Source organism: Oryx dammah, unplaced genomic scaffold (genome assembly GCF_014754425.2).
Source record: "Oryx dammah isolate SB20612 unplaced genomic scaffold, SCBI_Odam_1.1 HiC_scaffold_1, whole genome shotgun sequence".
Lineage (NCBI taxonomy): Eukaryota > Metazoa > Chordata > Mammalia > Artiodactyla > Bovidae > Oryx > Oryx dammah.
Genome location: NW_024070185.1, coordinates 100,135,229 through 100,152,094, shown reverse-complemented (window position 1 = coordinate 100,152,094; position 16,866 = coordinate 100,135,229). Strand labels below are relative to the sequence as shown.

The 16,866-nt window shown below is 47.8% G+C and overlaps 1 protein-coding gene across 1 annotated transcript in view; it reads right to left on the bottom strand.

Moving 5' to 3' along the window:
- SNX30 (sorting nexin family member 30) overlaps window positions 1-15,445 on the bottom strand; it is a 108,656-nt gene extending 93,211 nt beyond the window's left edge. The window contains exon 1 of the mRNA XM_040239402.1: window positions 15,059-15,445. Coding sequence (XP_040095336.1) covers window positions 15,059-15,214 — 156 coding nt within the window. The 5' untranslated portion in view covers window positions 15,215-15,445. The remainder of the gene's footprint in view (window positions 1-15,058) is intronic.
- Between the last annotated feature and the right edge of the window lie 1,421 nt (window positions 15,446-16,866).

Sequence of the window (16,866 nt, the reverse complement as noted above, 5' to 3'; positions counted from 1 at the left end):
GGGAAGACATCAGAACATAAGGAAAAGAGAAGAGAAGCAACAGTTAGGGACGCAACAGCAGTCCCAAGCGGATGTTAAACGTGACAGTCTGGGCATACAGGAGACCGTGTTAAGTTAGTCCAGATGTTGACTGGGGGATGGAGTGCTCCGGGCAAGCCCCACAGTCAACCCAGAATGGAGAAGCCAGCCTGGGGGGACCCCGACTCACTGCAAGCATACCCCCAGAATGGCAACAGTCCTGAACCAGAAGACTGAGATGGTCAAGAGGTGATTTTAACAGGATCCAGAAACCAGGACGTCCAAAGGATACACTCAGGGCCAGCTTCACAGGGACCCCACGTGCCGAAGGATTTCACACTAGGTTTAATGCTCTGCTGTTACTATCTTGAAATTCTTAACAATTTTTTTTAACATGGGGTAAGAATTTTCATGTTGCACTGGGCCCCACAAATTACATGGCCAATCTTGGATATACATACAGTGGTGAAGAACAGTCACTGCGTTAACATGCACAAAATAAAAGCTAAAGGACTGAAAAATTTACTATTAACTCAGGCCAAAAAACAATTATTTAAATCATTGAAATCCCAACACTGACTAATTCAGAAGGCAAATGCAGTTGTTATCTTTAATAGCTAACCCAAGACCTCCTTCCAACGTGCTTCACTTAAAATTTTCTTTAATAAATTACTCTGACTACCCCCCTGGCATTCAGCACGTACCCCCGTCATCATGTTAAACAGCAGTGACTCACCTGTACTTCCCTGTCTCCCTTCCTGGACCTTGAGTGGCTAGAAGGTAAGGTCATCTGTTCATCTTTGCATTCCCCAAGCATGGCACATGAGAGGCCCATATAAATCTCTGAGGAATGAACAAAAAGTCCAAGCGTCCTTCACTAGTGCTGATGCAAGTCATGAAATAAACAAGATTTACTGGACCAGACAGTGCAGAAAAAAGGCTGCTATACTGCATTTTTGCGGCACAGATGCTGACGCAGCAAGATGATAAGCCTAATTCCTTAGAATGTTGTTGTTGTTTAGTCACCAGTCGCATGCGACTCTTTTGTGACCCCATGGACTGTAGCCTGCTGGGTTCCTCTGTCCATGGGATTTTCCAGGCAAGAGTACTGGAGAGGGTTGCCATTTTTCCTTCTCCAGGGGATCTTCCTGCATTGGGAGGTGGATTCTTTACCACTGAGCCACCAGGGAAGCCCTCCTGAGAACATACCTCTTCCCTAATTAAATAGCCTGAAAAGAAGGTCTAAGTTTCCATTTTCACAATAAAAGAATTATTCTACAACCATTTTTATTCTATACATCCAGTAAGCCATTTTTTACCTGGAATGTCTGAGCCCTGACCTGTCTCAGGTAATTGTTATTTCCAAAATGTAGGTATCTTAACTCCCAAGGAACTTAATGCCTCCCACAGCACATAAGACAGAGGAGGTTCAAACACATGTACAAAAATTCATGTTAGCACTTCAAGTATTAATATGCTCTACTGATTCTAGTAAGAAATTATATTTAAAAGTACGTGTGTGTGTGTGTGAAGTCGCTCAGTCATGTCCGACTCTTTGTGACCCCGTGGACTATAGCCCACCAGGCTCCTCTGCCCATGGGATTCTCCAGGCAAGAATACTTAAAAGTATATACACCCTCAAAGGGGAAAGAATAATTTTTTCAGCAAGTGATACTGAGAAACTGGATATTCACATGCACAAGAATGAAATTGGACCCTCTTCTTAACACCATATACAAAAATTAACTCAAAATGGATTAAAGACCCAAAACTACAAAACTTCTACAACAAAACATGGCGGGGAAGCGTCATGCCACTGGAACTGGCAGTGATTTCTTAGAGATGACACTAAAAACCCAGATAATGAAAGCAAAAATAGACAAATGAAACTACATCAAACTTAAAAGAATTTGTGCAAAGGATGAAATCAAAAGAGTTAACAGGCAAACTACGGAATGGGACAAAACATCTGTAAATCATATATCTGATAAGGGGTTAATATCCAGGATATAAAAAGAACTCCTACAACTCAACAATAAAAAAAATCAGATAATCTGATTTTGAGTAGACATTTCTCCAAAAATGATATACAAATAGCCAACAACAATATGAAAAGATGCCCAGCATCCTTAGTCAGAGAAGTGCAAATCAAAACCACTAGATACAACCTCATAGTCATTAGGATGGCTACTACCAAAAAAATAGAAAAAAATTAGTGCTGGTGAGGATGCCGAGGAATTGGAATCCTTGTGCACAGTTGGTGTGACTGTAAAATGGTGCAAACACTATAGAAAACAGTATGGAAGCTTCTCAAAACTTTAAAAATAGAATTAGCATATGATCCAGTTTTTATATATAAACTTTTGGGTTTATACATCCAAAAAAAAAAAAAATGAAGACAGGATCTTGGAGAGATAGCTGCACACCCACTGCAACACTGGCAAGAGGTAGAAGCAACCTAAACGCCCATCAGTGGATAACTGACTTTTTAAATGTAGCAGTGTTCTTGCCTGGAGAATCTCACGGACGGCAGAGCCTTATAGGCTGCCGTCTATGGGGTCGCACAGAGTCAGACACGACTGACAGGACTTAGCAGCAGCAGCAGCAGCATACATACAATGGAATATTTTTCAATCTTAAAAAGGAATATCCTGTGACATGCTACACCACGGATGAACCTTGAGAACATTATTCTAAGTGAAATGAGCCGGTCACAAAAACACAAATACTGTATGATTCTATTTATATGAAGAATCTAAAGTAGAGGCTTCAAATTCATAAAGACAGTGGAATGGTGATCACCAAGGCCTGGGGGGAGGGAGATAATGGGAGTTGTTATATTTAATGAGTATGGCGCTTTAGTTTTGCAAGATGAAGAACTTTGGAGATCAGTTTCACAACAACATGAATATACCTATCGAACTATATCCAATACTTTGGCCAGCTGATGTAAAGAGCCAATTCACTGCAACAGACCCTGATGCTGGGAAAGACTGAAGGCAGAAGGGAATGACAGAGGATGAGATGGTTGGATGGCATCACCAACTCAATGGACATGAGTTTGAGCAAACTCTGGGAGACAGCGAAAGACAAGGAAGCCTGGCATGCTGCAGTCCATGGGTCGCAAAGAGTCAGACATGACTGAGCGACTGAACAACTGAACTATATACCTAAAAATGGTTGAGATGGTTAAAAAACAAATCATCAGGGTATTTACAACCATCTCATTGTACATTCAAGTCTAAAACTACTACTAACTTCAAATGTCAAAATTATTGTAGAAAATTAAAAAAATTGTATTTCACGTCTTTTCTTTTTTTTTTTTTTTTTGGCTTCACTACAGGGCGCTTACTCCTTGGAAGAAAAGTTATAACCAACCTAGATAGCATGTTGAAAAGCAGAGACATTACTTTGCCAACAAAGGTCTGATGGCATGTTGAAAAGCAGAGACATTACTTTGCCAACAAAAGTCTGTCTAGTCAAGGCTATGGTTTTTCCAGTGGTCATGTATGGATGTGAGAGTTGGACTGTGAAGAAAGCTGAGCACTGAAGAATTGATGCTTTTGAACTGTGGTGTTGGAGAAGACTCTTGAGAGTCCCTTGGACTGCAAGGAGATCCAACCAGTCCATTCTGAAGGAGATCAGCCCTGGATGTTCTCTGGAAGGAATGATGTTAAAGCTGAAACTCCAGTACTTTGGCCACCTCATGCGAAGAGCTGATTCAGAAAATACCCTGATGCTGGGAGGGATTGGGGGCAGGAGGAGAAGGAGACGACAGAGGATGAGATGGCTGGATGGCATCACTGACTCGATGGATGTGAGTCTGAATGAACTCCGGGAGTTGGTGATAGACAGGGAGGCCTGGTGTGCTGCGATTCATGGGGTCGCAAAGAGTCGGACACAACTGAGCTACTGAACTGAACTGAACAGGGCAGCTGGAATTCGAGTTTCCCAAACAGGAATCTAACCCAAGTCTCCCACACTGGAAGCATGGAGTCTTAATCACTGGACCACCAGGAAGTCTAATGTGTTTTTTTTTAAGCATACAGTGGTCCTTTGAACAACATGTGGGTCCTCTTATTACTGGATTTTCTCACTACAATATCCGTGATTGAAACCACAGATGTAGAACTGTGCTGACTATAAGTTAAAATGTGGATTTTCAACTGTGTTGGAGTCAGCACCCTAATCCCCAAATTGTTCAAGGGTCAACCATATGTATCTAAGAAACAACCCAAATGCTCATTAACTGCTGAATGGATAAACAGAAAGTGAGGTGAGGTGAAGTCGCTCAGTCGTGTCCGACTCTTTGCAACCCCATGGACTGTAACCTACTAGGCTTCTCCTTCCATGGGATTCTCCAGGCAAGAAAACAGAAAGTAGTCTATCCATATAATGGAATATTATTCACCTATAAAAGGAATCAGTACTGATATACACAACATGGATAAACCTTAAAAACATTAGACTGAAGGCCACATATTCTATAACTCCAGTTTTATGAAATATCCAGAGTAAAAAAATTCATGGAGAACAAAAGCATATTAGTGATTGCTAGGGGTTGGGAGTGGGGGAAATGGAGTGTCTGATAATAAGAATGAAGAGTTTTCTGGGGTCACAAGTTTTATGGGGTCCAGAAGTCACAAAACCCCTCTGGAATTAGATAATGGTGTCAGCTGTACAACCTTGTGAATATACTAAAAACCACTACATTGTATGTTTCTAAAAGGTGGCATTAATGGTCTGTGCATATGGTATTGCTTAAAGTAGTGTGAGCTTGGTTTCTATTGTTTGCTAATGAAACTCCTGACCAGTATACCCCCTGAATCCAGTGAGTCAGAGCCCTCCTGAAGCTGCCTCCCCTCTACCCACCACTGCTGCAAAAGGACACTGCCAAGCTTGTGGCACAGACTGGTTCTTTTGCTCCAGTTACCCCTCTTTCCTGTCCATTTGGGAAACATCTACTTCACCCTCCAGCTTAAACAGCATCTCCTTTGGAAAAGTCACCACGCTCCTGAGCACCATCACTCCTATCCCACCCCTACACGTTATTTCCATGTAGATGCCATGGGTGCCCATCTGTCTCCTCTCGCTGGCCAGTTCAGTGCCCACTGACCTGACTTCCAACCACCAACACCCACACTTCTTGGCCCAACTGCTTCCCCCATTGCTGAACCTGCTTCGCCCACCCATGGGCAGGCTGGAAAAGTGCTCAGAATTTAATGCTCAAACACCACATCCATGCAGTGGTCAACCAGTAATTGACAAGGGCTGCTGTCTGAAGACCCAGCTCCTTCCCAGGGTGGGGATAACTGAGGTGCATGTTCTATATAGGCTCTCAGGACTCCCAGTTATTGCTTCTAAGGCAGTTACACCACCAGCATTTTCATAGTACTTACTATGTGCCAGATACTATTCTAAACTTCAGAACACTACCTGAAATAATCCAAAATTTAACAAGGGAGACACTGAGGCATTACAAGGTTAAGGAACTTGCCCAAGGCCGCAATGCCAGTGAATATATCTAGGGTTTTCACATTCTATTGCATCTGGGTATATGTCTGCTCTCTTCTGCACTGGACCATGACTCTCTCAGGAGACAGATCTTTTTTTTTTTTTTTTTTTGGTTGAACCAGGCAGCATGTAGAACCTTAGTTCCCCAACCAGGGATTGAACCCTTTGCCCTCTGCAGTGAAAGTGCAGAGTCCTAACAACTGGACCACCAAGGAAGTCCCGAGAGATCTTTTTCTTTTTTTTAAAAAAATCTTTCTCAATGTCCCCAGCATCCAGCACAGAGCCAGGCACGTAACTGATACTCAAGAGGTTCAGGTTTTGAGAAGTGCCCAAACTTTGACACCCAAAGATGCCATATGCTTTTCCTGCCTCTGTGCCTTTTTTCAAATGAGAGCCCTGAAACACCTTTTCTACATGTCACTCGTGCCCTTGTCCCCTCCAGCCCCAACACACACACACACATACACTCACACAAATTCTTGATCCCTGCTTTGTGGCAGCCAAAATGAGGAATTCTGTGGGCAAGGCAAACGTGAGATAGCGTATGACTCACCCGCCCCAGGGTCTAGTAAACAAACCCAATTGCTCACATATGAGTTACTGCACCTTCACCAAGCTGTTACTTATGTACTTATTCTGAGAGACTCTCATTTAACAAGGAACATCTGTCTTCCTCCCTGTAACCTCTATTAATCCCTGATCCGCCATCGTAAAGACCTTCCCTCAATCCTATTTTTCCCCCAAGCTACCACCTTTCTTCCTACAAACTGCTAGGATCTCCTGCCTTCCATTTGATTGCTAATATCCACTTTGTTTAAATTCTGACCTCAACCTCTTCATCTTCCACTCTCATCTTGCTTTGGATTGCTTGGAGTTACACATTCGTATAATAAAGAAGAGCTTCCCGGAGGCAGCACGTGTGCTAAACCTTGAAGTCTGAGTGGGCTTTTAGCAACAGGGTTCAGACAAACTGTCCCAACTTGACTTCATGCTGCATTCCAGCCATCTTTACACCTGCTCCCATGCGCTTCCCCAGCTGTGTTCTTCCTCTCAGTGAGGGTGTTAGTCTCTTTCTTAGACTAGAAAACCAGCCATCCCCACTGCACCAAAACTAGTTATCTTTTCATTTTCTCATTTTTCTTCTTTCAGGCCACAGTGGCAACCTAAACCAAACTGACAGCTTTCTAATTTAGCTCTTTCACTGCCAGACTCTCCCCACCCCAAGCACTAATCACACACTCCCCTGCTCAAACATTCTCACGGCCTGGCTGCTGCCTGAGAAATAAAACTTCCACATCAGAGCATCCAAAGCAGTCTCAGCCTCCTCCTGCTCTGTCCTCCCACCTCCTCTCTCCCTGATCCCCATCCTGACTCTCCAAACCCACTCCCGATACACGACCTGACCCAACGCAACCCCAGTGGACATAAGTCTCTTCCGTCCCAGGAGCTTTGCTCAAGCTGCTCCCTGGGCCCATGATGCCCTCCCAACCCTGCCCCTAAAAGCCTCCTCGAACTTCAAGGAACCTGGTGAAAACACACCTCTGCCACCAAAGCTGATTAGCTGATAATACACTCTGTATTTATAACATATCCAGCAGTGTGGCTGGCCAAGAGGAACTAAGCATCCTCCACTCCATGCTTCCAAAGTAAAATTTAATTTTCACTTCATGTTTTAAAGTCGACATATTGGTCTTTTTTTTTTTTAAAGTTTCAAGGGACAAAAAGGCAATCTCGGGACTTCCTTGGTGGTCCAGTGGCTAAGAATCTGCCTGCCAGTGCAGGGGACACGGGCTCTATCCCTGGTCCTGGAAGATCCCACGTGATGCGGAAACAACTAAGCCTCCAAGCACTGCAACCACTGAGTCTGCGCTCTAGAGCCCATGAGCCACAACAAGAGAGGCCACCGCAATGGGAAGCCCATGCACCGCAACTAGAGAGTAGCCTGCACTCACCACAACTCGAGAAAGCCCGCACGCAGCAATGAAGACCCAGCACAGCCAAAACTAAAAATGAACTTTTTAAAAGGGCATCATGGCCTCCTGTAACCAGGATGCCCGGGCAGCAGTGCTGGCTTCAGGCACAGCCGGCACAGGTGGATCCAGGCTTCAAGTGATCTTCAGGGATCGTCCCCCTCTTCCTCTCCAACTCCACATTCCTCTCCAGCTCCACTCTCCACATCACAGAGAACAATGGCTCATGATCTAACAAAAAGAGAGATTCTTTCCCCACAGCAGCCATCTGAGCAAATCTCTGTTTGGTTACTTGGCTCTGCTAGGATCACGTGTCCACCAAGGATGCTGCTGGGGCCAGTGGATGCCACAGATGAAAGACCTTAAGGGGCAGGAGGAGAGAAGCCAGAGTGTGTTTCTCCCCCACCCTAAGCCCTCCTCTCTGGGTCACAGAGCATCCCTGGCCGCAGCTGCTTCCTCTCCAGCGCTCCCTCCTCCTGTGGTCTCTGCACTGGCTCAGCTGTCCAGCCATGGTCTAGTTTCCACAGAAGCTCCTGGATTCTGCTGACCTCACCTCCTCCCGCCCCCCGACCCCCACCGCTTGGGTGACTGCAGCTTCCTGCTTTCCTAGGCTCTGGGTTACCTCCCTGTCCTCAGCGTGACTTCCACATGTCTTCCAGCAGCAATGCAATTAACTCCCTGTATTATAGTCTCTCAGTTTGAAAAAACCTACTGTAGTTTTTAAACTCCCTGACCAGACCACAACCAATATTCAAGTTGACAAAGAACAGACAGAAATGTACCAAGAAAATGTGAAGAGGTCAGTATCAGGGAATAACAAATACCACTACCACCACCTCACAGCTATTCAAGGGTGGGCTGCCGTCTATGGGGTCGCACAGAGTCGGACACGACTGAAGCGACTTAGCAGCAGCAGCATCAGGCGCTACTCTAAGTGTGAACTCACTGCATCTTCGTGTCAACCCTGTGATGGAGGTACTCACTTCCGTTATCCCCTTTCCACAGAGGAGGAAACTGAGGCTCAGAGAGGTTAAATAACTTACTGTCACAAAGACTACACCCAGTGGAGCTGGGATTCAAATCTAGGCAACCTGGCTCCAGAGCGTACACTCTAAAACACAAATCCCAGCGAGGAGAGAGTTTCAAGCAGGGGGTTACTCAGCAGGATCAAGTGCTGTTCAACCTATCAAGAAATCAGGGAAGGCGGAGATATGAAGTGCCTACTGGATTTAGCAATAAGGAAGTCACAAGGGACCTGTAATAAAGCCAGAAGCCAGACAGCAGTAGGCTGAGCAAGCTAGAGGTTAGGAACTAGAGACAAGAGGAGCAAACCTTTCTTTCAAAAGGTTTGGCTCTGAAGAGGAGTCACAAAATAGGGCATGAGATGGAGAAGGAAGTATCGTAAGAGTTCCCTTTGCTCTTACTTTGTTTTAGAAGCAAGAGCAACTTGAGGACCTCTAAACACTGATGGGAATGCAGACACAGACCTGCAGACATGGAAAACAAATTTATGGTTACCAAAGGGCAAAAGGGTAGGGGATGGATAAATTCAGAGCTTGGGATTAACATACACAATAGTATATTCAAAGCAGAAAACCAACAAGGACCTACTGTATAGCACAGGGGACTACATCCAATATTTGTTAGTAACCTATATCGGAAGAGATGCTGAAAGATATATATGGATACAGGTACATAAACTGAATCACTGTACTTGTACGCCTAAAATTAACACACTGCTAATCAAACATACTTCAATTTAAAAAAATATTTTTAATAAATTTTTTCTTTAAATTTTTAAAAAATTGATGGGAATGAGCCAGTTGACAGGGAGTGTGAAGACACAGGAGTGAGGCAGGCCAACAAAAAGCAGGGTCTCTGAGAGGCCAGAGCAGGTGGGCTGTACCTATAGTCCAGGATGGGCCTCGGAATCCTCTTCTACTGCAACCCGGCTGGGAGGTATAGAAAGGGAGGCTACGGATTCTGATCACCATGAGTTTGGTGGAAGGAAGTTCTTTTACAGCAGCTTCTAACTTCTCTAAGGCAGGAAGTGAGGCCAACAGAATGAGCAGGTAGAGTGGAGGCGGGGGTGCAAGGTGTGAGGAGCAAAGCTTCCATCAGCCACGGTGCAGAATGGGAGGAAAGAAAGGAAGGCCCAGCCCAACATCCCCAAGGGAAGGGAATGGCAACCCACTCCAGTATTCTTGCCTGCGAAATCCTGTGGGCAGAGGAGCCTGGTGGGGTCCTATAGTCCATACAGCCCCTCTTCCCGCACAATTGCAGAGGAGTGGAAAAGGGAATGTAAATATGAAAGTAATGTGTGGATGTTAGGCTCATCAATTTGGGCTCTAGTGAAGACAAGACTGACAGCCCCTCTAGTCCATGGGGTCGCAGAGAGTCAGACACGCCTGAGCACAACACAACAGGCCCAACATCACCAAGGCCCCGGCTGTGCTCGGAAGCTGTGAGGCTACACTGGCAGCAGCTCTCCAGGTACCACCCCTCCCAAGGCGCGGGCCATTCCAGAAACCAACAGAAGGACCCAGACTGGATGTAGAGGAAGGAGAGTGAGGGGACTGCGTCAAGGACAGCGGCAGAAGAAACCGACAAGCGGAGCCATGGAATCTGAAGGAGTCCGGTGAGCACAGGCCTTTGGGGGACCGGTGCAGGCAGTTCTCACTGACTGGCAGCAGGACAGGCAAGATAAGAGCTCTCTGATGGCACTATTTCAGAGTGGGCACAGCTGTCAGTGTTACAGTGTGAGGGTGTGGCCACAAGAGAGGGCAACGGAACTGGGAGAAAGGATGGAGGTGAAAGATTTGCACAGAGTTCTTGCAGTGAAGATATAATTGGAGAAGATAGCTGGGGGTTTAAAGATTTTAACGAATAAGAGAAGCAGGGAAGTTACGAAGAAGTAGGGACAAAGGCGGCAGTGGAAGGTCTGTGATGGACACTTGTGAAACAACAGATGCTTGTCCAACATTCATTCATTCCTTCTCCTCCTAAGAGCAACCTGACCCTGCTTCGGAAACCACCTCCTTCTTCCCAGGCACAAAGAGGGCTTCCAAAATACGAGTAAGAGTCTATGCCTTAACTCTATGTCCGGAGGGTGGGGGTAGGAACAGAAGTGCTCATTTTATTATTCTTTAAACTGTATAGATACATAATACAGATAACATTTATATACTTCATCTATTTTATATTCAGAGTTAAAACATACATAAAAAAACTTCCCTCCTCTACCCTCCAAAGATAAGGTCTTGGCCAATCAGTTACAAAGATTTAGCATCTGACCCAATTCAGGCCCAGAAGACTCTAGCCCAGAGCTTTGGCTGGTATTATTAATATCAGGAAAGAGGTGCTTTCTTTCGGCTGGAGTTGCAAACCTCGTCTGTAGGCCGTATCCTTTCACCAGCTTGAGAACATCACTAGTTAACACAGAGAGAAGGAAGCAGAGCCAGGAGTCAGAAGTGACAGATTCCCAGCATCATTTGAATACCTTGTTCCAGCCTTCCAGAAACCAAAATACCTGCGGCTTTTCAACAGGAGCCAAGAGATTTTTTTTTTTTCTTTTCTTCAGCTAGTTTGCACTCAGTTTATGTCTTTTTGACGAAAAGGAAACTAAACTCAGTGGAGCAGTCAAATAAAGGATTCTCGATTCAACAGCCTGTGTGATCCTTCGATACTTAAGTCAAATCATACCCTCCTACTGTTCAAGTCCCTGCAATGATACTCAAAGTCAAGGCAAAAGTTGAGAGTGGCATACCGGGCTCTAGATCACTGGCCCCCTTCCCCTTCTACCCATGGTCAAGGCTTCCCCACTAGCACTCTGCCCCAACCACACAGGCTTCTAGGGTAGCCCCTGACATGCTGAGCAGGCGCCTCCAGGACTTAGCTCTGGCTGTTTCTTCCACCAGGACACTCCTCCAGACATCCACTCGCTAACTCCCTCAACTCCTTCAAATTCTCTGCTCAAATCTCAAGTTCTCAATAAGGTCTACCCACCTCTGTACAGCCAGTGATCCTGAACACTCCCCCCGGCCCTCTAGTTTGACTTCCTTTCACAGCATTACTTAGGGACTTCCCTGGTGGCTCAGACGGTAAAGCGTCTGCCTGCAATGCGGGAGACCTGGGTTCGATCCCTGAGTCGGGAAGATCCCTGGAGAATGGCAACCCATTCCAGTACTCTTGCCTGGAAAATTCCATGGACAGAGGAGCCTTGTAGGCTACAGTCCATGGGGTCGCAAAGAGTCGGACACGACTGAGCAACTTCACTCACAGCATTACATACAATCACTAAAAATATACCCAACCAGGACAGGGGTTTTCAGCTGGTTGACTTGAGTTCCTAGAACAGTGCCTGGCTTGTAGGAGGCCCTGAAACATATTCTGAGTGAGCAAATACAATGACATGAGCCTCAAAGGAGCAGCACTTGGTCTTTAAAAGGCAGTGGAGAGAAAGGACATCGACCACTACCTCCTGAACGTAAAATAAGCAGAGTGGAGGAGGAAAGGACCCCGACCCCCATCGCCTGAACTTGAAATAAGTGGAGTGGAGGAGGAAAAGATACCTCCGTTTTGAAGACTTTGAAGGGGAAGTAGTGACCTAAGGAAGCAGAAAGTAGGTGGAAGAGCTCAGTGAAGAAGTTAAGGATGTGGGTAGAGGTGTTAACCACAGGTGGGGCTTGAGAGGACTTGGTGTTACATTTTGGGAGGAACACAAGAGCTGGAGGCTGAGTTAGGGGAGAAGCAAGCCCAGAGTGGTTTGCAGGTGAAAGTAAAAAAGAGAAATGGGCTCAGTGGTTTATTTACATTTCAGGTGTCGATAAAAGATACAGTGCTAGAAGACCCGGTGAGTTTAGCCAGCATAAAAGAATTCCTAGCAACTCTTGGTCGATAGAAAGGATTCTGCCCTTCACACCAAGGTTTGAATGATTTTAGACTTTGTGGGTGAAAAGGCTATCACATTTGGTCTTTCCTTCCTTCCCAAAACCCCAGAGGCCACTGAGAAGTGTCTGCTGGACTGAGACGCAAGGCTTTCCCTTTCATAGCACTACAGAAAGCAATTCCCCTCTGCATAATAACCCTGCACTCTAAGCAGCCTGTCAAACACTCATTCTCCAGGTCCAGAACTGACCATGAGTCAGGCATCCAGGGTCACAACCCCAAGGCCCCAAAAGGCAAGAAGACACAGGCTCCTTTTCAAAGACAGACCATAGCACTCAACACTCCTACCTGCCTTTCAATGACCCCGATATTTCCTGGGCAAGAGAAACCGGGACAACGGAAAGGCTTCCTTCCACAGGTCCTGATTCACTGCTGTTGCTTGATAAGCTTCTCTCTGCAGAAATTTCTCCAGAGTTATGAGAACATATGTGTATGCCAAGACTCAAGGAAAATGTTCCTCCCAGTCAAAGAAAGAAATTCTATTGCTCTGTAAGCCTCTAAGGAAAAGTGGCTCACTATAAATCAGGCCCTTGGGAGGGAGGTCATTTTGATGTTCCTCATAGCTCTAATGAGACTTATTAAATATTTTAATAATTAATAATAATGCCTTCAAGATTGTCTTTCTCGGGGATCTGTCCCTGTAAAGAAAGCCAGGGGTAATTAGACTTAAGCTTGACTTCGGGGCCACCAACTAGATCCTGGGGGTACAGGGCAGCTGTCCTTTCAGTACTTAGCAAAAATGCCCACACTTCTGAGTCAGGTATCCTCCAACAGTGGTTCATTAAGCAATCAACTTCCAAGATGGCCCCAACAATTCTCACTTCCTGGGATTCATACCTTCTTCCCAGACTGTACCAGTGATGGCCAGTGTGACCAATAGAATATGGCTCAGCTATGTCATTTCTGAGATTATGCATCTTGGGATCTCTCCATCTCTTGGATTCCTTGCTCTCGGGGAAACCAGTTGTCACCTGAAGCAGCCTTATGGAAAGGAACGAAGGCCTGACAACAGCCAAGTGAGTGAGCATGGAAGCTGGAATCCACCCCCTAATCTAGTCTTCAGTGACTGCAGCCCGTGTCAAAGCTTGAAGAGAAGCTCATGAAAGATCTGAGTCAGAACCACTGAGATTTAAGTTGCTCCCAGATTTCTGACCCAGACACTATTTTCAGATGCTCAATGTTGGAGTAATTGGTTACACAGCCATAGATAATTAATTCACTATCCTATATAGACCTGAGAAAGAAATCATAAGTTTAACCTCAATTCCTATTCTACATGCACACACAGGACCAAGTTCTCTGTCCATAAGAAAGCAACAAATTATCATCATTCAACAATTACTTATGAAATAGCAAATATAGGCAAGGTATTTCCAAGCGACTGAAACCTTCATATAGTTTATAATCTATAAAATAAAGAGAAATATTTACAAAGAGACATGCACATACCTCCAGTTGCTCAACCCATTGGTTTCATTGGCTTTATAAGTTTCCTTACTCCTAATGCTGCCCCTCCCCTTGCTCCCCCAACTCTACTCTGCTTTCACAAGGCTCTTGGGAAGGTTCATCAAGTCCCACTCCCTGGCTATTCTGACTGCTCAGCGCTCTCACACTCATTTTACTCACCGCCACGTGTCCTGCCATCTAAGGGGGAAAGAAAGTTGGGTCTCCTGATTTCATTTAGTACTGGGACAAAGAGGCATTCATTTAGTATTTTACTAGGAGAGAATAAATATCCTGATCACAGGTGTTGAGAACAACTCTAATTTCTACAATTAGTGACTAAGTCACCACAGCAGCACTGATACAATCACTGCTGAGTCCCGATCACAGCTGAGATGCCTGTGGGGGGAAGGGAGATACCGTCCGCCCCTAACCCGTCACTGGACTCTCCTGTCCCTCAAAGCAGCAGGAGGGTCATGCTGCTCTAAGAGAATCAGGAACCTCCCTCTACACAAAGGAGGTCAATGGGCGACCTTTCTTCCCATCAGCCACAAAACCAGCCTCTGCCAAGCCTAAACAGCGTGGGAGACCGTCAGAGGTAAATGGAGCCCCAGACAGAAAACCACAGGGGCACTCTCCTCCCGCAGCCGGCGGGGATCTGAGTCAGGTGACTCTCCTGGGCACACAGCAAACCTAAACAAAGATCACTCCCCACGTGACAAGACGGGGGGTAAGAAGCCTCTGGCAGTTAAGACCACGGAAAACCATTAACTCTTTTTTCTTTGCAGTCCCAGCAAACTGGCGGAGCTACAAGTGACTGCATCTGGAGGAACCGGGACCCCATCCCCGGACACAGGCGCCGAGCACTGCACACACGCCTCCAGCCTCAGCGAGCAGGCGGGACCCCTCCCCACCAGCTGTCACTGGCGCTCGAGACCAGCCAAGCCCGGCCAGCCCCTCGACTCTGGCCGCTCCCCCTGCGCGGCTGCGACCCCGCGAGGGCGGCAGAGAGGAAACGCTTCTTCCCAAGGCTCTGGGGCTAGGGCACGCCGGCCCCCGGGAAACAGGCGGCAGGGTGGGCGCGGCCCGGTGCCCAGCCGGCTCTAGATCTTTCATCCCCCTCAGGAGCCCAACCAGTCTCCCAACCGCAGCCCCGCGCGTCCCACCTTGTCGCCGAAGCTGCGGGCAGTCAGCAGGTCCGGGCTGGGCGTGCTGTCGCCGCCCACGGCCTCCTCGCTGCTGGAGCCGGCCAGCGGGTGCGGCATGTCGCGCAGAGATTGGGGCCCCGTGGACGGCAGGGCCTTGGGGGGCCCGCCAGACATGGCGCGCTCGGCTCGGGACGCGCCCGCCGCCGCCGCCGCTTCCTTCTACAGCCCGCCTCCGCGGGCTCCCCCAGCGCCCCGGCCGAGGCCGCGCTCGATCGGAGGCCCAGCACCAGCGGGGTCGGGAGCCGCCGCCACCGCCACCCGCCGGCTGCGTCTGCCCGCGCCGCGCTGGGCTGGGCTGGGCCGGGTTGCTCCGCTCCGAGCCGCGCCGCGCGCCCCCGCTCGGCACCCGAGCCTGCGGCGGGTCCGCTCGCACCTTAGCCCGGGCGCCCGGCCCGCACCGCCACGCCGCCCAGCCAGCTCGCGGCCCCGCCCCCGCGGCGCCCGGCGGTCCCGGGAGGGGAAGGGGGAGGGGGCGGGGAGAGCGCGGGAGGGGCGGGGAAGGGGAGGCGGTCAGCTCGGTCCCCGCCCGCCGTCCCGCAGGAAGTGCGCCCCCGGCCCTCTGCGGCGGTGGGGCGAGTGTCCAAGCTCGCCTCCCGGAGGCCGGCCCCTTGGGGTCTGCGCGCAGACCCCGGAGCTAATGTTTAACGGAAATCAGAGGTGGAAACAGACGTTGGAGGGCCCTGTTCTACTCCAGCCGCGTTTACTGCTGCGCCCAGGGGCAGCCACGCTTGGGGCTGGGGCGGGGGCTTTAGGGACACGCACGTGAGTTGGGATTTTCTGGCCTCTCAAACCCAAGATAGAAAGAACGACGAAGCAAGAATAGCATAAAAGCTTATGAGGCTCCTTGAGCACGGAGAACATCGGGCGGGGAAACCTACAAGGGAATTCGAGGAGGCATTGTGGATTTCATCAGAGGCACGCTGAGATCCCTATGCCTCCCTGCTTCTGCAGTTCACCGGATTTATGTAAGGTAGAACCTCAGGAGAGAGAGCATCAGTAAATAAAAAGCGAGAGCTACACTTGATCTATGACTCTTAAACGCACACCTTGACCGAACTGCCGTTTGAAAGCATTGTGAGGTTCCCTGTCGTTGGTTTTCATGTTTCTGTGCTTCCTTTCCAGGCTTTTGGCTGGGCTGGACTCTGACCTTCGTTAGCCGGATGGAGATAGTCAAGGCGTTACTTGTCTATTTGAAGATGGAAGTTCACCTTTCTCCACTTTACCTGGCTTCACCGCTTCTGTGTTCAGGGCCAAGTCAGTAGAGGTCATTAGCCCATGTTAGAAGAGATTGATACTACAGTAACAGGGAGGGGTGCCCTTGTAAGGGACCACATTTCCTGATCTATTTCCCAAACCCTTTAGGTCTATCCAGTTTCACCTGACTAATCTTTTTTTTCTTTCTGGCTCCCCTGGGTCTTAGTTGCAGCAGGTGGGGATCTTTCGTTGCCTCCTATGGAATCCAGTTCCCTGAACAGGAATCAAACCCAGCCCCCTGCGTTAGGAGCACAGTCTTAGCCACTGGACTAATCTTGAAACTAGGATTCACTGTGGTCTCCATCACGTGTTGTTTTTTTTTTTTTTTTCCCAAACAAACAAATGATACTTTAGCAGGAGGAGAATGCCAAGAGCTAAAGCTGACCCAAAACATCTCCCAGGGATTCACTGAGACCTTCCCTTATTTCCCCTGGTCTAAATCATCCGACCTTAGTCCTCAAGTTATCATCTATTCCCTTCCCCCCATCCCCAATGCGGGTCTGCCTTGGTGG